This window comes from Ammospiza nelsoni, chromosome 6 (assembly GCF_027579445.1).
Source record: "Ammospiza nelsoni isolate bAmmNel1 chromosome 6, bAmmNel1.pri, whole genome shotgun sequence".
NCBI classification, from domain to species: Eukaryota; Metazoa; Chordata; class Aves; order Passeriformes; family Passerellidae; genus Ammospiza; species Ammospiza nelsoni.
Genome location: NC_080638.1, coordinates 33,362,711 through 33,388,791, shown reverse-complemented (window position 1 = coordinate 33,388,791; position 26,081 = coordinate 33,362,711). Strand labels below are relative to the sequence as shown.

The following is a 26,081-nucleotide window of genomic DNA, read 5'->3' as shown; positions in this document are numbered from 1 at the left end:
CAGGAGGTTTCACCTAACATGAGGAAGAACTTTCCTGTTTGGGTGACTATGCATTGGAGCAGATTTCTCAGAGAAGTTGTGGAGTCTCCATCACAGGAGACACTCAAGAACTGTCTGGATGCAAACCTGTACCATGAGCTCTAGGAATATCCTTGCTTGACCAGGACCAGATCACAGAATCATAGAATAACCTGAGCTGGAAGGGACTCACAAGGATCATTGAGTCCAACTCCTGGCCCTGCACAGGACTCCCCAAGAATCACACCATGGGCCTGAGAGTGTTGTCCAAATGCTTCTTGAACTCTGTCAGACTGGTGCTGTGACCACTTCCCAAGTAACTAGATCAAGCTCCTCATAAGGCTTTCCCTTCCCCATCCCTGTGACCTCCCTTTAGGTACTCTCTAAAAGCTTGATGTTTTTTTAATATTCTGCTGCCCAAAACTGAGCACAGTAGGTGAAGCCTCACCTCCAGGTGAGCCCACCCCAGAGCAGAGCAGAGGGGACAGTCCCCTCCCTTGCCTGGCTGTGATGCTGTGCCTGATGCACCCCAGGACACAGGTTGGCCCTCCTGGCTGCCAGGGCACTGCTGACTCATAATAAACTTGCTGCCAAACAGGTCCAAGGTTCCTTTCCATTACATTGCTTTCCAGCATCTCATTCCCCATCTACACACAGAATCCACAATGGCCTTACCCATTTTCTGTTTCTATTGAAAAGAACATGAATCCTTCTACATTGAATTTCTTTGCTTGCTTCTCTCCCAACTTACTCTCGATGGACTCATATCTTAAAATATTTCAGCATTTTCCTCACTGATCTACGAAAGAGTCACTAACTGCCAAAATCTCTGTACCTTTAAACAAACAAACAAGAAAAATAAATAGGGGTAGATTTATTTCATATGTTTCGTGAAGTTTTTTCCATATAAAAACAGTTATGTAAATGCTTCTGCTAGCCCTTCCTCACAGGTCTGCTTTATAAGAGCTTATTATAACCATTACCATATTCAGAAATAGTGGAAGAATTTCGCTTGAGTGACTGTCACTAGATTCCAATGTGTTGTTAATTGCTGAAGAAGCATCTTTTATTTTCTAATACAAGCATATGATAACTGGAATCTTTCCTGGCATTTTTGTTGGGAGATAGTTTTTGAACTAATTACACTTCATTTTAACCCCATACTTTTGAATTGTTTCTTTCTCTTTCCCCAGGGTGGATTTAATCTTTGGCAAACCAGCATAAAAATTGTGAATAATTATGAATACAATGTCCAGAGTATAACCAATATTAAAATCAGCTTTCTCTTCTGCACATTTACATAACTCACCAGATAATTGCAGGACACCTTAGGGTAAAGCCATAGCTATATGGCAGCTATTATTTACATGATTGTATATATGCACATCATCCCTAAGACACAATTTATGAAAGGAGATACCCATGCATACCCCAAAGTGTTACTATAGCTCTGCCTGTCCAAGATGGTGAAGGAAAAAAATCAGAACCATTTGTATTTAGGGTTTAAACCTAGATGTTCTCTTTCATTTTGCTAATTAACATTTTGGTTTTCTACCCTTACTTGCAGTTTTAGGTATGCCTGATACAGTAGAAGAAATGTGTCCAGAGATCCCTCAGCTGGATAGACTAATAAAGGAAATAAATGATTTAGCAGAGTCTGGAGCAAGGTATACTGAAATGCCTCATGTAATTGAGGTGATCTTGCCCATGCTATGCAACTATTTATCCTACTGGTGGGAAAGAGGTTCTGAGAGTGTTCCTCAAAGTGCTGGGCCTTGCTGTACAATGATAACATCTGAGCATCTGAGCATTGTTCTTGGAAACATTCTAAAGATCATTAACAACAATCTGGGAATAGATGAAGCCTCTTGGATGAAAAGAATTGCAGGTACTGTAAATATTTTTTTAACAGTAATTGTACTAATAATATTTAATTACTTTGCTATGATTTAGCTTATTGTCCAGTGATATAATAACAAAAAATTGTAACTAGAACCATCAGGAAAGAAAGATAAATAAAATATAAGTAACAATAAGAGAAATATGTTTATGGTTTATTATTAGTTATATGCATGCATTGTACCATCACCATAAGTAGAGATATTTCTATTCTCCATAAGAGATTTTGAAAATCTTCTTCTCTATGCACTGTATAAGACCCTTAGTGCTTAATTTGGAGTCGTGAATTCCCTTGATTTTCAAGACTCTTGAGTAGAGTGAATTATGTTCATGAAATATCAGGACAACATGGAAAGAAAGTGCAAATGGTGAAATAACCTCAGGAGTAACCCAAGTTCAAAATTAGTTTGTTTGCCTGAATAAATATGTGAATATCACATAAGATATAGTATTTATCCTGCTAAAGAAGTTTACTATATCCAAATTTTATCATTCATATTATACAATGTAAGAACATAATGTGCAATAACACAGTTCAAGAAAATCTATGTAAAGGTAATAATTTCCTGCTAAATTTGAGTAACCAGTACCCATTAGTACTGTGTTTTTGGTGTTTTAAATGCTAGAAGGTCTTAAATAATACAAAGGATTCCATCAAAATTTAGCAAGAAGTTTGCTGTTTAGTTGTAGAGAGTGTTTCCAGCAGTTTTGTACTGATTGTTCATCTACATAAGGTGATAATATACTCATGTTTTCCTTGCAAGGATTTTTTGGCTTGAGTAGTTTGCATTTTGACTTAAGTAGTTTGCATAGAAGTACTTGTACAGTCGATCTATGACCTTGATTTACTCACTCATTCTCTTCATTTTAACTTGCCCAAGGCAGAGAAGTGGCAGAGAAGTAAAGGACTTCTTCCAGAATAGTATCTTCTGGTGGTTTTCTGACATTGAATACAAAAAAGCCATCCCAGACACAAAAAAACCCCAAACAAAACAAAAAGTATTTTTCTGAGGACTTTGTGTCTCAATCCTTATTTTGTTTAGGTTCTTACTTAGAGACATGGGACTTGCTAAAACGATGACAGTTTAATTTATATTCGACTGAAATACTTATAATCCAAATCTACAGTCTTTTAATCTCACAACAGACAGTTTTTATGAAGCTGCATTCATAGTTTTATTAATAATTTTATGGTGTGACATTTATGAAGCCCCATAAACTTTACTGTTCCTAGAACTTCGGCATTCATGTTAACACAATGAAAAACACCAGTTATGCATTATTCATAGAATTATCTATATTTTCATGTATAGTTTATGCTCAACCCATCATCAGCAAAGCCAGACCTGATCTTCTCAGATCTCACTTTATTCCAACACTGGATAAATTGAAGAAAAAAGCTATGAAAATAGTGATGGAAGAAGAGCAACTGAAAGCAGACAATAAAAATGACACCCAAGAAGCTGAGCTACTCATTCTTGATGAGTTTGCTGTACTTTGTAGAGACCTTTATGCCTTCTATCCAATGTTGATACGTTATGTTGACAACAACAGGTAAAAAACCTAATAATTAAACTCATATTTATTACTTAATATACCGGAATCTATGATCAGACAACCAGGAAGAACACAGTTCACTTAATCTTAGAGTGAGAATCAAATCCTGCATGTTTTAGATTCTTAAATCTTAATCCTGAATAATTTGATTCTTAAAGAAAGCTGTACCTTTAAATAATACCTTTTGCTCAGATGCAAATTCCTAGATTAACTAGAAAAATGTTACCTGATCTATTAAATAGGGATCATTATATTAAACTGTCTTCTTTTAAGTATCTTCTTTTAAATTTCTCTTATTTTTGTAATTAGAGCTAATTGGCTAAAGAAACCGGATGCAGATTCTGATGAACTCTTTCGAATGGTGGCTGAAGTTTTTATCCTTTGGTGTAAATCACATGTAAGATAAAATGTGCACTTTTCCTTTAATTTCATTCTATTTTTAAATATAAATGTTGTACATGCAGATAAGTTAAGCTTCTGGTGATTTGTTGTTTTTTTTTTTCCTTTAGAATTTTAAAAGAGAAGAACAAAATTTTGTGATTCAGAATGAAATCAACAATTTGGCATTTTTAACAGGAGACACCAAGAGCAAGATGTCTAAAGTAAGTTAATAAAAAAATTGTGGATCAGGTAAATCAACACTGTGTATTTGTTATGTTGAAAGAAGGCTCTGAAAATCTACTAAGATTGCAGTTGCTTTGCTGTTAGAAGAAAAATAGTTTTGCTTCTTGATGACAGATGTGACAACTAATATGCAAAATATAGTCTGTGTACCTTAGAATTACTTACTAAATGTCTGCTAATACTCAAAGACACAAGATTAAAATAAGTATTGATTTGAAAAGTTGCACACATAAGAAAATATGGGCTGTATTATAAAGTGTGGGTTATTGAAGATTCAGGAAAGAAAAAGGTGGACTATTTTATAAAAGCAAGTGAAGAAATATTACCTCATCATTTTTCATTATATATGCGATATATTTTTATACTCTTTGTTCTGTCAGCTTTGATGGAGCACAGATCTCTTTACATATACCTCTTTAAATATATAGTGTTGCTAAATGTGCACCATTTTTCTTGATTCTTATCAATTAAGACATTCATCTATTTTTTGCTGATTTTCAATATGACAAGATGCTGATATGATGGCTTCAAAGTGCATCTTGTTACCTGTACAATAAGGAAATTGTCAAGGTAATTGTCAAAGGCTGCTTTGACCTTAGCTGAGGATACTGCCTTACTCAGCTAAAGCCAGATGAAGTCTAATTCCAAATTATTGTTGGTAAATATACTGAAGAAACCCTTTCTTTTATTTCTACTTATAATGATTTTGGAGTAATCCTATTCTGAGGTTGTGACAGAGAAGTATCATTTAAAGTTTTGCGTTTCACTATATTTTGTTTTCCTGAAACCTAGCTACTGTAAGTCCATTTTCAAGCAATAGAGAACCAGATAAAATGTACTGTTACATTTCTTAATTATATTTAAAAATGTGTTTTAAAATGTGTTTAAAACCCAAGCTTTTTTTTTTTTCTTTTTTCCTGTGAATTTTTAAAGTTTTGAAACCTGACTAAGCTCAACCCTGATACTGGAATATTATTATCTGTTATAAAGCAAAAATGTTATTATCTGTTCATCATTAGTTCGTGACCAGCTCTGAAAAACAAGTCCAACTTTATAAAGAATTCTGTATTTGGAGACAAGGAAATTTTTAACCTCTTTCTTGTTGTTAAGATGCAGCTTATCAAACTTGTTTGATAGAATTGGAATGTTTGTATCATCCTTATTAACAAGACATATAGTGGGCACATCCAGGCTATTTGAGGAGCAGTTGCACAATATAACAGACTAGAATATATAGGTCTGTACTTTTATCATATGGCAATCATTGCACACCCATTTATTATGTGTATTTCAACATTTATAATTACAGCTGGCCTGAGGAGATGAAAAAATAGATGTACTTTCATTTTTTAGACACCATAGATTAGAAACAGTATATTTAATCTAAACTGTGTCCCACTTGAGTACTGATAACAGGATAATATGAAGTAAAGTGTTAGTGCCATATTTTTGTCAGTCTGGCATGGCAGGAATAAAAGGCACGTCTTTACAAAATAAGGAATAGGTAGGGTCTCCTACTGTACTACTTGCAGATTTACAATAGTTAGAGAATTTCATATTAGTATTTTCTGCAGGAATTTTAGATCTCTTCTTTGAGAGTATTTCAGTTGCATAGAATACATTTCCTTTGGATATACTGAGGTAAATCAGGAGTGGATTTTGATAATATCACAGGAATTTAACATCAATAATCTCTATTACCCAAATCTGACTTTGAGATTATATTTTCAAAAGCCTAATGTGTATATTTAAGTATGCAAATATACTATGTATGAATAATTGTATGAATATATTTGTAAAGGGGTGTAGATGCATATGTAAATATGTTTTTATTCCATGGGTATATAGTACAGAGAGATTCTGGGGATTTTGTATGCATATAATTTTTTGTAAGCAAATCAATGTCAATTTATGGTGTTCCAGGACACTGTGCATGGTTACTGCTAATAAAGAAAGAAAGAAAATATTGTATTGTTCATGACTGAATATTTTATTAATATGATACTGTAATGGCAGGCATGATTGCAGAACAGTTGATATTTTAGATGCTTGTTTCATGATGACTTGAATACCATGAAGAAATATGTGAAGTGTCCTTTAGAAGGGTTGTATTGGTTTTCTATATATGATTTCTGAGCAGGAAATTGCTAATATTTCATAATATAAAATATAAGTGGTCTAAACCCAGCACATCCAATAAATTATAGATTTACATCTGTTTTGTTGGCTTTTTTTAAGACTGCGTAGGTTAAAATAAACAAGAAATTCTCTAAGTAACTGAATTTCAAGTTTTCTTGCAGGTTTGATATTTATTTCCATCCTTAGACATTGATCAGTAGAGGACATTACATTGGGGAACATTATAATTTCTTGCTTTAATATTAACGTTTATCTCAAAAAGTAGCAAGTTTACCTAATAATTAGCTCTGTCCTCTCTATCACTTATTCCTCTTTATTCACATTATTTCTCGTGGAAGCAATCTTATCCAATATTTATCAAGCATGACAAAGTATAGAAAACTGAATAGGAACTTTGGCTATTGGCAGTGGGCCCAGGACAGAGCATTTTGTGATCCCCCACAGGAGTAAGGCCCAGGCTGACCTCAGACTGCCTTAGGTAACAGAGATTCAGTGTTGTTCCTGATAAAAATACTGGGGTGCCATCAGAGTGTAAGGTGTAGTATATCTTGTACAGAAGGTTCTATATCCTTACATGCCATAAAAGAAAGCAAAGGAGAAAGGAGTAGCATTAAGTTACTTATTGGTAGCTAATTTCCATGGTAACAAACTACTCATCATTAAAATCAAGAAATTAATTAAGTATCCATTGTATTTTTATTATACTATATTAACTTTGTTACTAGATTTTCAAATAAATGTATTAACAGCTGAGAATTTAATTTTTCTTTTCTAAATATATGGCAGCAGAATGCTCGGAGGGGAATGGTAAGTTAGAGAACTTCCAGTCTGAGAGAGACTGGTAACTTAGATCACATTGAAATACCAGATTTGTGATAGAAGTGTTGAAATGGAGAATTTAAACACGTTCAACTCCACTAGTCTGTTATTTTGCACCCCTTCATAGGTTTCTTGATAAAATAGCCTTTTGGTTAAGAGGAAATTATGTCCTATAGTGTTTTTCATTTAACTGGGATAGAAGACTGAATGTATACATTCACATGTACATAATAATTGTGTAACATGTATGTGGGCTATTTTTCTGTGTCAGTTTTGGAATCTAAATGAATGTGTGGCTAGATATACACCTTCAGTTGCTAAACATTTACAAATCTTACTGGAGTTTTTTTTTACTTGCCCTTATTAATTTTTATAAGCTATTCTTAAGAATAGATTGAGTAAACTTATTATAGAAGTTAGAGGCCATCATAAAATGCAAGTTCTTATTATGAAACACAATGGTTGTTTGTGCCCATCTGTAACATATAGTACATATTGTTTGCAGATTTACAATAGTTAGAGGATTTTATGTTAGTATTTTCTTCAGGAATTCTAGATGTCCTCTTTGACAGTATTTCAATTGCATAGAATGCATTTTTTTTGGATATACTGAGGTAAATCAGGAATGGATTATTTTTATGGTCAGCTACAATAAATTAAATATAATTAACATTTCCTTACCTTTAGTGTATACATACATGTGTATATACCTGCTGAGCCATGTCTATGCAGCATCTACATATTTCACACAACTGAAATTTTAAATTAAATATGAGAGTTACAGCTGAGTTTATAATATTGTTTTCAAAATGGGTACTGCTGAGAGATGTAAGCTGAAGTTTTCTCTCAGGCTGTCTTGGAAAGAGTAATTAGCTATGCAATGGGAAAATACATCTGTAAATTAAGTGCTATACCTTGCCAGTGATAGTTTGATTTCTAAACACATTTTTTCTCAAATATATTTTGGTGGGGAAAAGAGGTAGAAAGAGCTATTTTTGTGAAAATGTGAATATTTTTCATTACTGGATTATCCAGAGTTCCAGACACCATTCTTCTTTTAACAAAATTGGGAAGAGATGCAGTAATCAGTGTATTGATAGGTTAACTTACTGGGTGTCCTTAAATGTGAAAGCAACAAATGGAAGTGTATGGTAGAACAGCAATAGAAATTCAATCATTCAATAAAGATTAAGCTGATTTCACTAAGATCTCATTTGGTTATGCATTTACAATCTATTGTTTTACCTAGGAGCTTACTGTATTTTTACTGTCCTCATAAAGCTGAGTAAGTTTTTAAGAAACTTGTAAAATTATCATCCTTTCATCTCTTTTACTTATGCTTTTTTTCCCCTTTATTTTTCTTTCATACAGGCCATGCAAGTAAAGGTACAGGTCAAAGTGCATGATGTGTCTTTGTTTTAGATTTAGAGACGATCAGGCTCCAAGCACTCCTTCCATTGATCATAGCAGTGGCGTCACAAAGTGAAGCACCAGGTTCCACCTACTATAAATTTTGTCCCAGCTAAAGTGGCAGTCTTTGACCAGAGCAGATAAAATTCCCTTTGGCACTCCTAAATATTGCTTAATGTGAAAATGTACTAAAGCTACCTTTTAAAAACTATTTTAGATGTACATTCTGCCTCTGCTGTCCTTCTGCATTCTATTTTTTTTTTGCTAAAATAGTGAAGTAGACATTGTAAAAGTAATGTCTAAGTAGAGTCATTAGAAAGATGTATTTGGCTTATAATATTCAAGAAGAATATTTGAGAGAAATGTGCTATAACCTCTACCCCATTTGTAGGTGAATAGAAGATTGTATTCAATCCAATAAGTTTAAATAAGATATACAGTTCAAATTCTAGCTTTTTACAAAAGTAAAATGGTTTTTACTAAAGGTGTGAGGCGTGACACAGCTTTAGAATAACACTTATTTCTTTTATATATTTAATGTATTTGAAGATTTCCTTCAGTGAACTACAGGTCACTTTCCTTTGCATCATTCATATTATTTTTTTAATATGAATTTCTGAAATAGACGAGTACTTTCTGACCTATGATGCATTCTTCATGGGTGAAGTAGAATAAGCAGCAAAATGGAGCATAAATCCTTTCATCTTTCCCTTTACCCTGTGTGCTGAGAAGCATACATGATGCTGTGAAGAGCTTTTAATCAATTAAACTGGAGACATGAGTTAAAAAAGGAGAAGCTCTGTTAAACTAATAACCTGATTTCATGCTTTGTTTGTCAAACTTTCCAGGTATACAGAGTAGGATTTAATGACTGCCCTCATAGTAATCTCAAAGAACAGAAGCTCAAAGGGGGATGGAAATTCAGAAAATATTATATCTATAATCTTAACCATTTTTAGCTGATTTTTTTGTGTAAATAAATTATTTCTTCCTTTTCATTGTGTATTTAGTTATTATTAATCTACTAAAGAATCTTAATTGGTTTTTGGTATGTGGATTTTTTTCAGAAATATCCATTTGTATGTTTAAATCCTCAGACAAGTAAGACTATTACATGCTTTTAGGCAACCAAATTATATCATCCCTCCTGTTGAGATCCTTATAGCACAGTTAATTATTTAGGCAAAATATATCTGATTTAAAGCTCTTTACATATGCAATACAGGTATGGTGTGTACATGGGTGCATATTAGAACTGAAAGAGACAAAATTCCATTGTCATTGAGGTTTCAGTCTGTGACTCTATTTATACATTTATCAGCTGGAGAAGTGAATTCACAGGCAGCAGAATTTATGGCAAAGGCAGAATGGATCTTCTTTTCATATTTTGAAAATTCTCCAGTTTTAAGGTTCACAATCTTATTAATTTCATATGAACATAAAGAAAATTGGATGTGCAAAATGTCCACTGGTATAAAAGATGCAGAAACCAGTATGCCTCCCATTCCTTTTTTTTCTTTTAAATATATCTATTACATATTTGGTTATTCCTTATTTAAGATGCATAGTGACGCCACTGGAGTACAGTGATACATTGTGGGATTTGTTTGTCTGCTGTCAATGTAGAGTACAAATAATGTCATTATTAAAGCCATTGCATCACTATTTCTAAGGCACTTTGAAAAGCAAAGCTTTGAGGCCAAGTACTCTCCTGCAATTGTTAGTTCCTTCAGAAAGGAAGCCACATCCATTGCGTGTTCCTTCACACTTCAAAATACTTAACACAAGCTCTGTACAGGGAGATTTCCCATCTAGAAGACAGAATTTGCCAAAATTTATCACCAAATAGAATATGTACAGCTGCCTTTTTTCTTCCAGTGATTACTGTGATAATAGTGAGGCATTAATTGGGAAATAATGAATTGCAATGGATTCTGCTGTATCCTTATGTGGAACTACACAATCTATTATAAGAACAGTAGTTTGTAAATCCTAATTGACATAAGGGAAAGGATATGGAGGGTTAAAAGAAAGCATTTGTAATTTTGTAGTGTTGTACAAGCCTGGAGGCCTAGTCCTGAAATCTTATCTTAAGCAAAACTCCCCTTGAGTATAAGTAGGAGTTTAATCTGGGTACAGAATTCAGAACTGGGCTGTTTGATGTTGTTGCTGTTTACTGTGTGTTCATTAAGTATATGGGTCTGTTTGAAAGATTTTGGTTCTCTGTCTCATAAAGGAAAAGTTGGATGTGAAATATGTTGTACAGTGTCTGTCATAAGAAGATAGGGCAGATGTTATTCTGTTGTGCTGTTTACTCCTGTCTCTTTTGTTTTCCATGATGATATCCAAAGATACAAAATTTTAAATTTTTTGCCCCAAATTTATTCATATTATCCAAAGCCAAAGGGCAGCACTTTCCCAGAGGCACTAATTAATTTGCACTTTATAACATTGAATCAAAGCCTTTTAAATATACTGTTTTTCAGATGAGACAAGTCAGGCAATATTCATTCATTCAGACCCTGGATAACTATCTTTATATAAATCTCTTACAAAAAGGTAAACATCCTAAATTTGTCTCTGTAGCATTGGACAAATAATAGTGTCCCCTGAGAATGATTCAGCTTTTAATGGTAGGGTTGTTTCTGATTTGAAAGGTAAGATCCAGAAAGTATTGTCAAACTAATATGTATGAATGCACACAAAAGTGTGTGACTCCTATTACCACATTACTCTTACTGCATTTTCTGCACTGGTGCACACCAAAAGTATTCCTTTACATTTTCTGACCAAGCCTATACACCCTTCCTCTAGTGCTGCATTTTTAATTATTTGTACTACATCAGGAACATAGTTTCCTTGGACCATAAGGGGAAGAGCGTGTTGGAGAAATGTGTCATCAGAAAATTAAAGTAATTTTTCTTTTTTTCTTTTCCCCCTTTTAAATTTTTTTTAACTTATAGTCTGGAGGACAAGATCAAGAGAGGAAGAAATCAAAACGTAGAGGGGATTTGTACTCCATACAAACATCCTTGATTGTGGCTGCACTTAAAAAGATGCTTCCTATTGGTTTGAATATGTGCACTCCTGGAGACCAAGAGCTCATCTCTTTGGCTAAGGCTAGATACAGCCATGTAAGTGTGTGCTTTTAATAGTTTTTAATGCAAAAATAAGCAGAACATTCTAAAATTAATTTTGGAGCATAGAAATCTAAGCAGTCAATATGATTAAATATCTGTATGTACTATAAGCAATTATAGCTGCTAATTATTGTGCTTTTTTTTTTAAAAAAAGAGTGTATATAGAGGAGCCATACTTTCCCTGTTATTTTCCACTTGTGTACCATATGCAATTTTATATATTCATGTTCTTTTGCACCAAATACTGAACTACAATTAGTTAGCTTTAATTCCCTTCAAAGTTTAACCATTGTTTTATGGTTAAATTAAGCCTTTGCCCCTTCTGGTATCTTACATACTTTGAAAGCAAAAGAGTTTAAATTTCAATGTTGAAATATAAACTGTTCTATGTTGTAAAAGTTCTTGTGAAATGAATCATTATCTGATCTGAAAAATACTTCTACCTTTCTACAGAGGGACACAGATGAGGAAGTCAAAGAACACCTACGCAACAACTTGCACTTGCAGGAAAAGGTAATATAGAAAAATCTGTCCTAGATGCCAATGTGCATTTTCAAAACACTGAAGGTGCAATCATTTTTTGGGGATTTTTTTTGTGATACAGTAACAAAAATAATCCAGAAAACTATTAGAAACGTTTCCATTTTAAAATTATTCTTCCTGATATTTGATTGCAATAAATACCTTATTTGTGGCTTTGTTTGGTATAGTAAAGTTTCTGGAAGATCTGTAGAATAGGACAAGTGTGAAGAATTGGGATACTAGTAGTCTTAAAGGTCTAATTACTTAGAATTCTAATTACTTAGAATTCCAACTTGATCCAAGAAGAAAATAAAATTGAAACTCTACTACTTCAGCTTTTCTGCTTGAATCTAGCTTTCAATAATGATTAAATTAGGTGTTTCTAAAACTATATGCATTTTAAAGTGACTATAATAAAATATTAAAAGCTTTGTCATTTTTGCACTTGTGAGTTTTACAAGTACATTTATATTCCTACAATTCATATGCTGAATACACAGTCAAAGGTAATACCAATATGGACAGTGTTTGAACACAATAAAGTAACTCACCTGTTATGGAAGTTGACTGTCCATTTGCTATAAATTTATGCTTGCATATATTAAAATAAGCACAAGAAGTACTTTAATGTGGTTTTCCTATTTCTGTCTTTAAGGAAAAAAAAAAAGAAAAAACCAAAAACTTTGGCTATAACTCTTCACCTACTGAAATTCCACCTGTCTTTTCCAGACTCCAAAAAACAGCTTTACACTCTCAGTACAAAGGTTCTGCAAACTGAACTCAATCCCAGTACTAAATCTGCTTCCTTATTTTAAATGGAGTTAAAAGGAATAAATAAGTTGTAAGGTACTTTATTTGGTTTAATGAAATAACAATACAGAACCTTGCTTAAGAATTTAATTCAATTGTCCAATAATATGTGGAATCAATGCCATTTTTTGGACCAGCTAGCAGATGTTAATTTGGTCTGAAAGGGGACAGAAACTGAGAATATTTATAAGTTTCTTTATTATACGATGGGAGTAGAAGTAGTGTCAGTCAAATTCATTGCCTTCATTCAGCAGCTTACAAATGAAATATGTTGGGTTTCAGTCTGATGATCCAGCTGTGAAATGGCAGCTAAATCTGTACAAAGACATTTTAAAGAGTGATGGACCTACTGACCCTGAGAAAAATGTGGAGCGTGTGCAGAGGATATCAGCTGCTCTGTATCATCTGGAGCAGGTAAAAAGCCAAATGTCTATAGTGTGTTTATTTTTGAAAAAAAGAGATTTTTCCTGGCAGAGATTATTTCAAGTACAGTGACTACCATCATTAAAGTGTCCAGATAAAACTTAGGGGTTTGTACACGTGTGCATGCAAGTACCCATGCACATACAGATGTGCATATATGAAAGTTTTCAATGTAATCTGTTGAAGTGCCTCCATTTAGCTGCAGGGAAAGCTCAAGATATATTTCTGCAAAACTGCATGAACAGTCATATGAAGTAAAGCACACAAATTATCTCCATGCTGTAGCAGAACACCATTTTGATTTTAGGAAGAGATGTTTGCTTGTGCACTTATTTTTAATATATTGATTTAACCTGTCTCCAATTTCTGCAGCATAGGATGCTGTAGCAACTTTTGACTTGCTTGCCTGTTCATCCAGTTGATGCAATTCAAATAAAGGAGTTTGTGCTCTTCCTACATGAAGTTAATCCATTCCATTCACAAACTATATAACACAGAAATATCTTCACTTGAACAACTGAATATGTATTGTTAGAAAGAGAAAAAATAACAACTTTTGAAATTTACCAAGTGGTCCCACATGAGGTATTCTAACATCTTTAATATTCTAGTCTGAGTTAACGGAGAGATTTCTATATAGAAGGTCCCCAGTATTTTTCCTTATTAATAAAAAAAATAAAACCCCAAAAGAACATTTTTATCAGATGATGCAGAGCATTGGTAACATTTTCTACTTTGCTAACTAGCTAACCACTAGCTGTATAGAAAATATTTTGATGAAAGTTGAAAAGTTTCCATTGCATATACTATAAGATATTTTCCTATAGGTTGAACAACCACTGAGATCAAAAAAAGCTGTTTGGCACAAACTCCTGTCAAAACAACGCAAAAGGGCTGTTGTTGCATGTTTCAGAATGGCACCATTATACAACCTGCCAAGGTAAGTGGCTGAAAGGTTTATTTCTTCATAACTTTTGTTTGCATTATTTACTGAGTGCAAACACTGCCTGTGTGTTTACCTAGGTGTTTGTTAATTGTTAGGTGTATGTAATTTTAAGAGACAAGAATTGATTAGTCATCAGCTAATTCCTCACAGGAGCAAAATAGTCATCTCATGGCAAATAATCTGAGTGGGGAAACACCCTAAGAATTACATGCTTCATTTTTGTCAGTTATTCTGTATAGTTCCTCAACTTGTCTGTGAAAACCATTCAGATGTTGCTGTTTCTGTCCATTTTTTGTCTCTGATTTGTTGCTCTTTTTACTCTTTATTCTCCTGTGTTTTACTCTTTATTCTCCTGTGTTTTGTCTTTGTTTTTTTTTTTTTTTAAATTTTGCTCTTCCTCTCCTCTTGCATGAACACTTCATGCTCTGTAGCTTGTCTGGGCCAATCTTCAGCTACTACATCAGAATGTTATATGAATTAAAGTGACTATTGGGATATAAAAATGATATTTTAGACTCTGCTTCTTATTCCAGTTGAATGCATATACCACAAATTCCAAAATAAAATGCATCCTGTGCCTGGATCCAATTACTGCTTTAAGCAGAGTAATAAGATGATATATTACTGGAGTAACTTCCTTTACTCTGTTTCTTCTCAAAAAACCTGAGTTTTATTCAGATAAAAGTTAAGTGCATGTTTAATTAGGTTTGCTTCTCTCCTTCTGCAATTTTTCACTTTTTGTGTTTAATATTATTATTCAAAGATTTTTGGCAAAGTCTTTAACTGAAGGGTTGTGTTGGATTTTAAAATCCGTTTATTAAAGAAAATATACACACTTGCTGTAAAGGTCTTTAGCTGAAGGTCTGTAGCTGTGCCACTAACACACTGGAGGAATACTAGGTTTGCACAGGGCAAATAAAAAGGCAGTTTATACCATAAAAAGCACACAACCTTCCTTTACAAAAATGAGTCGTTCTAGACTATAACTTCTCCAAGTTATTATGCTACCACCAGGCCATCTTTAAAGAACCAAAAAATGGAGAGGATTAAATACAACATAAAAAACTGCCCAGTATCAATCTTTGCATCTTCAAGAGCTGTGTTTGGCAAAACAAGAGGAAGTGGTATGAAGAAACACCATTTCAGTGCAACCGTTTTATGAGCAAGTTTTTTTTTCAAAACCATATTCTGTGTTTGTAAATTCTTAAAATGTTTAGAATAAATGCATGACCGCCCAAATGTTAAAAGGGCTCCTCCTTTTTTTGCCTTACAAAGCACTCACTTTTACTTTTTATATTTGAGGTTGACAGAACACTTGCTAAGAGGCAAAGTGGGTTATGAATCTTTAAATTCTTGACTTTTTAATTTTCAATAAAATATGGAATAATACCATATTGAAATTGAACATTTACATGTATGTAATTTTTTAAAAAATGTTTTTGTGTTAAAAACTTTCCTCAAGCTTTTTGTTCTCAAACTTCTGGAAGATTTTGTGGAGCAGTTTACTCCTAAATTAAATATGAATATGAGGCAAATCTACCCTGTTGTTTCATTTTGTAGTTGCTAAAATGGAACCCTCATAAAAGTATTTTTGTCAATTAATTGTGTTCTCTGCACTTCAAAACAAACAAGAGTGAAAACACAGTTTAAACTTAAAATCTTAAAGTCGTGGAAAAGTTTGGGTTGGAATGGAGGTCATCTATCCTGATCCTGCTGCCACGAGCAAACTTCTGGATATATTGCTCAACTGACAGATTCAAACAAAAGTTTTAAAATTCACTAGCTTATAGTCACTTTTTTCCTAGACAAATTATAGGATCCTGACAGGAAAATAAGGCTATCACACTATTATAACAATCTCCATCATCTAAATTGACAGTGTTGCTCAGACATGCCTGAACCCTAGGGAGACTATTTCAAGTGGAGTATGATTTGTTCTAGGAGCTATTTAAATCTCTTTGATCCAGAGTTTAAAATGCAGCCCTCTATCTTGTCTATTTCTTCATTTTAGTTGCAGCTTTGTATTGGGAGTGTTAGTTCTTTGATGCTAGAATCAATTCATTTAAAGTGCAGTAAACAAATATTATGGTATTAACCTTTCCTTTATCCTAGAAAAGATAAATCTTCAGTAAATAATAAGCTTACGCTTTTGAAAATTTTTCAGATATTTAGATGGCTTTCAGAATAGTTTAATTTTAATCTCAGAGCTTAAGATAATTTTCTGCAAAATTCACTCTAATGTCTATCAGTTTTTAGGAATTTCAGTAAGATATTTCAGAAACAGACATGTCTGTTGATATGAAAGTGTTTGTTAAATCACTGAAAAATTACTTTAACTTCTGCCACAAATATTCCGAGAACTCCTTTTGATGAAAAGTTTTGCAGACACAAAACAAATAGCTATATTTAAAAATATATATATTTTTCAATTAAATTAATTAAACATCATTCAAGTTAGGAAGTGGTAATTCTTCATGCTCTGTGTTTATTGAATGTACATGGCTTTGAAAAAGTGTGTTATGTGATGAGTGTTTTCTCTGAGATGTGTCTATGTTTGATGTTTCAAGGAAATTAATTTGAAAAAACTTTGTCTTATTGTCTGTCATCTGTATATGCACATAGATACAGCAAAGTTGTACATGGCAATTTTTCAAGCACGGTTTACGATACATTCTATCTGAGTACTTTATTGAATTTAACTTGTGCCTTTCTTCAATGAAAACCTATATGCTTTTCTTCAGACACAAAATTAGCAATTTCTTCCTGAGCACCTTTCAACGTGTTTGGCTGGAAAAAGTACATGAAAAAACTCAGTATGACAGGCTTATACTCAAGTTAACGGTAATGTAACTTGTGGAGAGCCTCTTGCTTATGCGCCCACTTCTTCCTTCCCAGCCATGATTTGATATTATCATAAAAACATGAATTTGTACAATTTTCAGAGGGGATTCTGATTGGTCAGTTTTCAAAATTTTATAATAAAACAACACCAGTGTCAGCAAGTGAGCCTAAAGTGTTGACTTAACAGCTATTTCATTATAAAATACTGATTCGTGTGCACATTGTATTTAAAAGGTATTTAATGGTGTATATGTAGCGCATTTTTATAGCTTTTTTTGGTGGCAACTGATAAAAGTAAATGAAAAGGCTGCATGGAACAGCCTTTCTAGCCTCATGTAGTGCAGCTCAGAAAAAATTTTTTCCCCAAAATAATGTGAAGACAGATTTATTTTGCCATTATTATGTGTAGTCTTATTGCCATGAGTTTATTTTCTGTGGAAAGTTAAATTAATGAATAGTATACAGTAGTAATTAATATGACTTAGAGTTTTCTAAAATTGGTCATTTCGTAGAGCAGGTTTTTATATTTCTAATGCAACTCTTTGAGGACATGCTAATACTGCCCTGATTTAGAACTGGAAGACAAGAAGCTGAGATTAGGCTTCTTTCTGTGGAAGAAGGCAATGATTGTCCTTAGATACTATGCTGGAAAGCACTTGGTAGTTATTTTGGTGTTGATGGCCAGTGTCTGCTGTCTTGATGTTCTAAATCTAGCAATTTGGATTTACACCTTGTAGATGTATACCGCACTCACTCATTCTCAGTCTGTTCAAGTGTGTGTTTTTCTCATGCTTGCATTAAGGTATCAGTCGTGCAGTTTCATGTATAATGTATTTTAAGCCTCTCTTAGCCTTCAAAATAAAAAGTAATGTATACATATGTGTATAAAACCAGTAAGAATGTTCAAAAGTACCTGCAGGTTTGTCACTGAATGTTAGTTATGTTTTGCATTTTGTTTCACTGACCAATCAGAGGATCAGAATTGTACAAATAAGTATCCTTACTAACCATTAACCATCTGAGCTGTTATACTCTGTTCCGTTACCCCTCTTGATCTCACTTTCACAACCCCCCCAGGCACCGTTCTATTAACCTCTTCCTCAATGGCTATCAGAACTTTTGGATAGAAACAGAGGAATATTCATTTGAGGAGAAACTAGTTCAGGATTTGGCTGTAAGTACTGACATAACTGGGCATATATTTCAATGCCCACTTCAGTGTGTATTCTATGTATCTATTATAAAACATATTTAATTTTTGTGTACTGTATGCATAAACTTATAAAATATTAATCCTTATGCTTCAGAGCATAGGGTCATTTTCTGCTGTGGTCAAAAAGACATTGTCCTTCGATGCACACTGAAGTGCATTAAGGTGAGCTGTGCCTTCAGACGAGCTACATGATACTCATTCTTGGGAAGAGAAATGGATTAGATAACCAGTCAGACTGTTGTTGTTGTCATTATGGTAATTCCTATGCTTGTATATATATTATCTTATGGGATTTTTTAAAAGCTTGATACTAGTGATCCTTTTCCCTTTTAAATTTTTTTATGCATAATTAATTTTAACATTTTCAGCTTTGATACAAATTATTTTTGCTGTTTTCCTTTTTGATGCATCATAAGAATAAGTAAATATATGCAGCCATATTCAGCAAAAATGCAGTTTACCTGTGTACTTGATAAAAGTGATTGGTAAACTTTGGGATTTTGGTAGTGAACGTCAGTTCAGAATGCCTACTGCTCTTTCTCTTCCCTCTGTGTAGTTAACTTGTCAAAAATATCTCCAAGGAACTTATCTCCCCAGTCTCTAAAGACCAGGAAAGTTAATATACAGCTTCACGGATCACATGAAGATGCATCAGGAAGTGCTTCAGTGTTAGCAGAAGCACTCATGTTGTGCTTTTTAAAGAGCCATTATACCTGATATTGTAGAGACACAGAATGCTTGGGTTGGAAGGGACCATAGAGATTATCTAGTTCCAACCCCCTGCCATGGGTAGGGACATTCTTCACATGCTCTGGACAATTATATGGTCAGTCTGATTGACTTTGTTGCTTCCTGCTAAAGGAAAGAATGAGGCCATTAATCAAAGCAATTCTTTCAGATTTCCTTGAGAATTGAACTTCTATAATTAAAATAATTACTGTAATTACAATAAATCTACAATAACTAGTAACTGTACAAAGGTGTGATAACACAAGTAAGGTAAGGGTAATAATCTGTTCTTTGGCCAGCTCTGACTATGTTGTATTTTTAACTGCCAAAAAATGTTTGAAGTTTACAATAATGAGCATTAATTGAACCAAGGTTACTTGGAAATTATATATGAAAAGATTGTGGCTAGTGCTAGTCTGAATGGGATGTATCTGATGATGTTATTAAAAATTACTCCAGTACCTACTACAAAATAATTGAGCTAGAACTTCCTTTCAATTCAACTGGAGATGCATGATTTCTCTTTAATAAGGCTTCCCCAAGATTTCCCCAGTCTCATTCTCAATACCTTGCAAATGAGAAAATTCTAAAGTTACAAAAATAATGAATAAAAACCATATATTCTTATCTCTTCAGAATCAAACAGGCACATAATGTTGCCTGTTTCAGGAGTTACAGGTTATGCTGTAAACTCCTGAAAAGATTAATACTGGCAGTAATGTAAATTGGATAGAATAAAATTACTGAAATCCTTTCCTAAGCTTAATTACAGATTTTTTTTTTTTTTGCTTATGAAGCTTAACTTTTATATTCTAAATCTTGAGACAGACATCTCCAAAAAAAGATGAAGAGGAAGAAGAAGAGACTGAGAAAAAGCATCCTGATCCACTTCATCAGATTATCCTCTATTTTAGTCGCAGTGCTCTTACAGAGAGAAGGTAAAAGAGCTGTGTGAAAAAGCCCATTGAATAAAAGCACAAGTAACTGAATTTTTAGAAACATTACCAAATGGATTTAACACAAGTGTAGTTCATTATTGTACATGGTGAATACCTTTTTCCCTCTTAGTTTCATTAGAGTTTTCCTGTATTTAAACTGAATATAACCTTTACATTGAGATAAATATTGACTATTTTTACATTTTAAAAGCTTAGTAAATACCCAATGCAGAAATGATTGAGCATGACTTCTCCTGGAAACATGAATTCTACAGAAACTGCAGGTTTAATCAGAATACCTTGCCCTGGTTTCTCCTGGTAATTAATAGATGTGTGTTCTTGGTTTTGATATTCATTACATTTCACAATGTAAGTCAGAAAAGGTTTTGTTGATGTTTATGAATCTCATTGCCAGCTTCTGTTTTGACTTTAGATGGTTGATTAGAATGATTAGATTTTTATGAGTATTCCAGAGTTTCATATACTTTTTCTGTATGACTAATAAAATCTTGCCATCTAACAGTTATAATTATTCTAATTTATATTTCCATATTACTTTTCTGCACCTTCAACAGCTAATGATGACCCAAAATGACTAAGTTGAATGCACAAATATACCTTTAAATTGTTTGAGTAAAAACTTAGAGATTTGGATTTAGATAAGAGAAGTCCTTCATGACACAATTTTCAAGATTAATAGCTTATCAAGTAGACTACTTTAATAAAATACATTTTAATAAAAAAGGCATATGAATTCTTTATATTAATATATCATAAAATTAATATCATTAAAAATATTTTTTACTCTTCACAGCAATCTAGGACATGATCCTCTATATATTGCCTATTCTGCCATGATGGCAAAGGTAAGCACATAATTTCAAGCTCCATCCCTCACTGCATTTAGGTACTTCCCACTGATTTTAGATGTTTCTTAAATCTTTTCTTTCTGTTTCTTACATGGACTGCTTGATAATAACTTCTATATTTTTAATGAAGCAAATGCAGTTCAGAGTTTTACATATACGTATAATGAGAAATTTCCTATGTTAAAGCAGTACTATAACATTTCAGTAGATGCAGTCCTGTTCCTTTCACTTGACACTTTTTTTCATATAATTAACTCCTGAGCAGTTTAAACCCATTAGTTATCTTCATTCTTTGGTTAATGATTTTTGGGTTAATACTTGAAGTCTGTCAAAGATAGGTCAGTTTTTTGCAACATATTGATTACAGCTGACTTGTGATGAGAGGTTGACTGTGAAGAGAAATATCATGGATATAGTGATATGGCACAAGTGTATATAGCTTGCAGTTACAGGGTGTGTATGTAGTTGGATGAATACCCTGAAATACTCACATGTTAGGGAATATCAGCTTCTTAGTGCAGATAAGCACAAATATTTGCAATTAAATGTTTTTAAAATCTTCTTAATACCTTCAGTAATTGCTTGAAAAATTATTTGGCAATTTTGTAGAAATAGTATAGCAAAAGTAGGCATTATGTTTCTTAATAAGCAAGATCTTGTGATTTCTGTTTTTAACATCAAAAGAGCTGTCAGGAAGAAGAAGAGGGAGACGAAGATAAAGAAAAGACATTTGAGGTGAGAGTTTAAATAACATTTCTTTCTCATAATCTAATGTGAAAGTACTTTAAATATGTCCAGTGGAATAAATGCAAAAATAGCATAACACATTGTGTGTTGAACACAGCGAGCTGGTTTACTGGGTTATTCACATTAAAGAAAGATGGGGTGTTTTGAAACTTTGGAGTCAAACAGCCCATGGATTTTGGAGGCAGATGGTCTTCAACAACTTCAGATTTCTCATCTTCCTATTTTTCCTGGATCCATTCCAATCTGTAGTCTGTTTTCATTTTGTTCCCAAACCCAGGAGAAAGAAATGGAAAAGCAGAGAACTCTGTATCAGCAAGCTCGCTTGCATGATCGTGGAGCTGCTGAGATGGTCCTTCAGATGATCAGTGCAAGCAAAGGTAATGCTCTGTGGTATCTTTGAAGCATAGAGAGGAGTGTTATGTCATTGTACCTATCATGTAGCTATCATAAACAGCTTCTGTACAACACTTAATGAGCCAAAATAAATGCCAGTAGCAACTGCACTAAGTAAAACTTCCAGACTGTGTTTCTGATTGAAGAGCTCATAACTACAAGTTTTAAGGAGTGTATCCTTGTTTTGACAGGTCATACAGGACCCATGGTTGTTGAAACACTGAAACTTGGTATTGCTATTCTAAATGGTGGAAACACCATAGTGCAACAGGTAATGCATTTCCAACTACTGTGAGTCTTGCTTGCATAAATGAGGCAAGCAATTTTGACAATTTTAGTATCCTGTTGTTTAAGTTAATGCACTTAATTTTAAGCCAAACAGTGAAGAAATGTCAGTGTATTTTTGGTGCAAGGGCAATTATATTATTTTTTTGCCAGTGATTTGCATTTCAAGGAACTAATTCAGGAACTTTTGAATTCTTATAATTTCAATATCATTAATTATAAGGGCACTTATTAGCTTTACTATTTTATTTTAGTTTATAAATACTATTAATAATTAATTGCTAGTTATTTTTTATTGTATATTGTTAATGTTGTATTTTTTCCCTTCAAAAATACACAATATTTAGAAAATGCTAGACTACCTGAAGGAGAAAAAGGATGCTGGATTTTTTCAAAGCCTCTCTGGCTTGATGCAGTCCTGCAGGTAAAACCATAAGTCGCATTATTACAGGTTCTGTTTTAATCATATTTACTGGCTTACTGCTCAGTTCAGGTGGATGCATTAGATTTAAATTACAGGAGTCACAGGTTGTAGAACTCTTGTGGGAAGTTTTGGGAATCACAGGAACAGCCTGTTAATCTTTTGTAGTATTCTTCCAAGGGAGAAAATAAAGCAAGACTGCACATGCCTTTGAAGACTTAGTTTGAAGAGACAGAAAAGTAAAATGTAATGGCTCCTTTACTGATCCTAGATCCCCCAAGGTTTTTGTCTGGTAGGTTCCAACGATGGAGAAGAGCCACCACTAAGGGAGAGACAGGCCAGTGGAGCTTTACTAAGCTTTCAGTTCCTGCACATTTCTGGCGAGTTGCGTAATCGCTGTCTCTTGTGAATCCTCTGCATATATATCAGCTTTGTTTGAGTTGGCATGTGACCAGTGCGACTCTAGCAGTCCATTCCCTTGATAAAACAGTTCAAATTAGTTGGGGTAAAGGACTCCCATGCATAAGACAGAAAATTTCTGGTGTTTTTGATTACTCTTACAGTAGACAACCTCAATTTTTCAGCCTTTTAAAAAAGAACCAGAAGCATTCTGAAGAAGTAGACTGGGAATTAGAAGTGGAGGGGCTGTATGAATAGAAGATAAAATGTGGAAAGAATTGTGACTTGTATTGCAGAAACTATTGTTGAATAGTTGCAGCCTAATTAAGTAATATCTGCCTTGTCACTTTTTCATTTATGTAGAACACTTTAGCAGGGATTTGCTCAAACAGGCCCTGCTGTCATATTAGTACCAATTGTGTATATGTATTATTCAGGACTTCATTAAAAGAGGTATTGATAAAATTACTGGAGCAGATAAGAAATTATAAGAAAATAAAATGATGCTTTAAGAAATGCTTTTGGTTTTAATGATGTCACTAGATTGAATATGTGACTGCATTTCTATTTAACTGAACTAAAATTAGATAATGATAGAATTTTATTGGAGGTTTGAATTAAAGTATTCTAACTGGGTGGTGAGAAGAATCATGATTTGCTATTCCATGTGCTGAGCTATGCCAAGTTAACAAAATAAAATTCAGATATCAGTGTCTTTTGACCTTGGAAGAGATGGAACCTCTCAACATTTCTTTCTTGTACATATAGAATCAGGAATTCCATACATTTTCTGAATAATATAACCATGTTATATTATAATATTGTAATATTCTGTAATAATATATACAGAAACAACATAATAAAAGTCATAGTGACAACTTAGTGGAAAACAGTGTGAGAGAGAAACAACAGCAGTATTCTCCTTTAGTGGTAGGTTTAAATCAACATAAAGAGTAATATTTCAGGCTCTTTTTACACTCCTCATTTGTACATGACACTGTGAATGTCATTGTCAGGAGTGAAGTTAGGTAAATGGTAAGACATGACCTGAGACTCATTTCTTGTCAGAATTGGACACTGGACCCTTAGTTTCATCCAAAGCTCATTTATTTAATAAGAGTATTAAATAAAATATGAAGCAATGCATGTTGTTGTGGGTCAAGAGTAGTAGTTGAAAGCCTCTAGAAATTTTGTAGAAGAAAATGATTTTCCATTGTTTACTATAGTCCTTTTTCCTGTTTGTGCTGTTGTTTTTCTTTTCTTTAAATATAAGTGTTCTTGACTTGAATGCGTTTGAGAGACAGAATAAAGCAGAAGGCCTGGGAATGGTCACTGAAGAAGGAACTCGTAAGTAGAATGAAATTGATTCCAGTAGTGCTTTAAACATTATTTGTGCTTCCTTCTTTAACTTGAACTGTTGTTTACTGTGGCTTGAGGTTTCTCTTGTTAAACTTACTACAAGTAATTCTAGGCTCTGGGTTCTGAATATGCTTCTTTTTTACACTATCTTTAGCAATAATTTTTAAGAAAAATATTGTAACTTCCAATATTCTTATCTTGTATTCTTGTTATTTTTCTTTGATCCACAGTCATCGTTCGTGAGCGTGGTATGTTTGGGTTTACAGTTTTTGATACTATTGTTGCAAAAGTGTGTTGCAAATACAGAGAGAAATCTCTCATTGCATCTTCTCAGATAGCTTTAGGTTTAGCTTTATGGTCTGCAGCAGGTTGTGTGTTTAGCTTGGATAAAGAGTTTGATGCTTACTAAAGAAGTGTCACTCATATTTAAGGCATGATTTTAGTTATGACTAACAATTTACTTATTAGATATATATCCTGTTGCCTTTTTTTTTTTTCAAATTAGTGTTCTTTTTTTAACCATGGATGCATTGGAGTGCTAAATACTTTGGCTCTGCTTTTTCTGTCTCAGTTTTTCTTTTCATTATTATCAGTCTGTTTCTTTTAAATTGCTTTAACGCTTTTAAATACTGATTCTTTTATTAAAATTCCACTTTAAAAGGTTACTGTAGGATTATGTGTTGTGCATAATTAATCATAGCAATTGTCACATAATCATTGTATTTATATATTTTGAAGGTGAAAAAGTCTTGCAGCATGATGAATTTACTCGAGATCTGTTTAGATTTTTGCAACTTCTCTGTGAAGGGCATAACAATGGTAAGAGAACTGAATTAATTTTGTAGAAAATGTGTGGTGAGTCTGTTCCTAAACAGAGTGCAATAAGAACCAATGTTTTCCTCTAATGCATTAAGTTTCCTGAGGGGAAACTGGCATGACAACAATTTGAATTGAAGAATTCAATTTGATTTTTTAATTCTTAATTTAATTTTGGTATGTAGCATATTACTAGTAAAGCCTGTTCCAAGTCACCGGGATAACAATTGTCCACTTATATGTACACTGGGTCTAAAGCTGAATTTCTACAACGTAAGCATCTGTATCCAACAAGATATTTAAAAAGAAGGCATTCCCCATGACAGTAGAAAAATAATGTATTTTTTTTCCTTTGTATACTAACCAAGCACAAATCACTTCTTATTTCAGATTTTCAAAATTACTTACGTACTCAGATGGGCAACACCACAACGGTGAATATTATCATTAGTACTGTTGACTATCTCTTGCGTCTTCAGGTGAGGAAAAAACAGATGAAAATGGAGTATAACATATTAGCTTTCCTTCACTTCTTTAGATTCACATTTTATTGGAATCAAACATGAAAATTCTCTCTAAAAGATACCTAAAATGAAGAATTTTTAGTTTTTTCGTATCTTCTTTCCTTTGAAAACAGATGACATTTCAGAATTCTGTGTGGAATCAGATGTCTGATAATGGTTTTCATTGTTCACTTCTGAAGAAAGTGAAAAATATTATTGTAATGAGAAATAGATTGACACAGATATGCTAAATTTCATCTG

At 33.3% G+C, this 26,081-nt stretch overlaps 1 protein-coding gene across 1 annotated transcript in view; it reads left to right on the top strand.

The window, feature by feature from the left end:
• The window catches only part of RYR3 (ryanodine receptor 3), a 190,089-nt gene that overhangs the window by 139,631 nt on the left and 24,377 nt on the right, over nt 1-26,081 (top strand). Inside the window, exons 66-85 of the mRNA XM_059474635.1 lie at nt 1,586-1,906; nt 3,231-3,471; nt 3,784-3,871; nt 3,984-4,076; nt 8,428-8,442; nt 11,430-11,600; nt 12,060-12,119; nt 13,221-13,352; nt 14,189-14,301; nt 18,226-18,322; nt 19,919-20,028; nt 20,843-20,894; nt 21,582-21,632; nt 21,922-22,021; nt 22,229-22,308; nt 22,670-22,746; nt 24,416-24,489; nt 24,732-24,749; nt 25,240-25,320; nt 25,708-25,796. Of these exons, the coding sequence (XP_059330618.1) occupies nt 1,586-1,906; nt 3,231-3,471; nt 3,784-3,871; nt 3,984-4,076; nt 8,428-8,442; nt 11,430-11,600; nt 12,060-12,119; nt 13,221-13,352; nt 14,189-14,301; nt 18,226-18,322; nt 19,919-20,028; nt 20,843-20,894; nt 21,582-21,632; nt 21,922-22,021; nt 22,229-22,308; nt 22,670-22,746; nt 24,416-24,489; nt 24,732-24,749; nt 25,240-25,320; nt 25,708-25,796 (2,063 nt within the window). The remainder of the gene's footprint in view (nt 1-1,585; nt 1,907-3,230; nt 3,472-3,783; nt 3,872-3,983; nt 4,077-8,427; nt 8,443-11,429; nt 11,601-12,059; nt 12,120-13,220; nt 13,353-14,188; nt 14,302-18,225; nt 18,323-19,918; nt 20,029-20,842; nt 20,895-21,581; nt 21,633-21,921; nt 22,022-22,228; nt 22,309-22,669; nt 22,747-24,415; nt 24,490-24,731; nt 24,750-25,239; nt 25,321-25,707; nt 25,797-26,081) is intronic.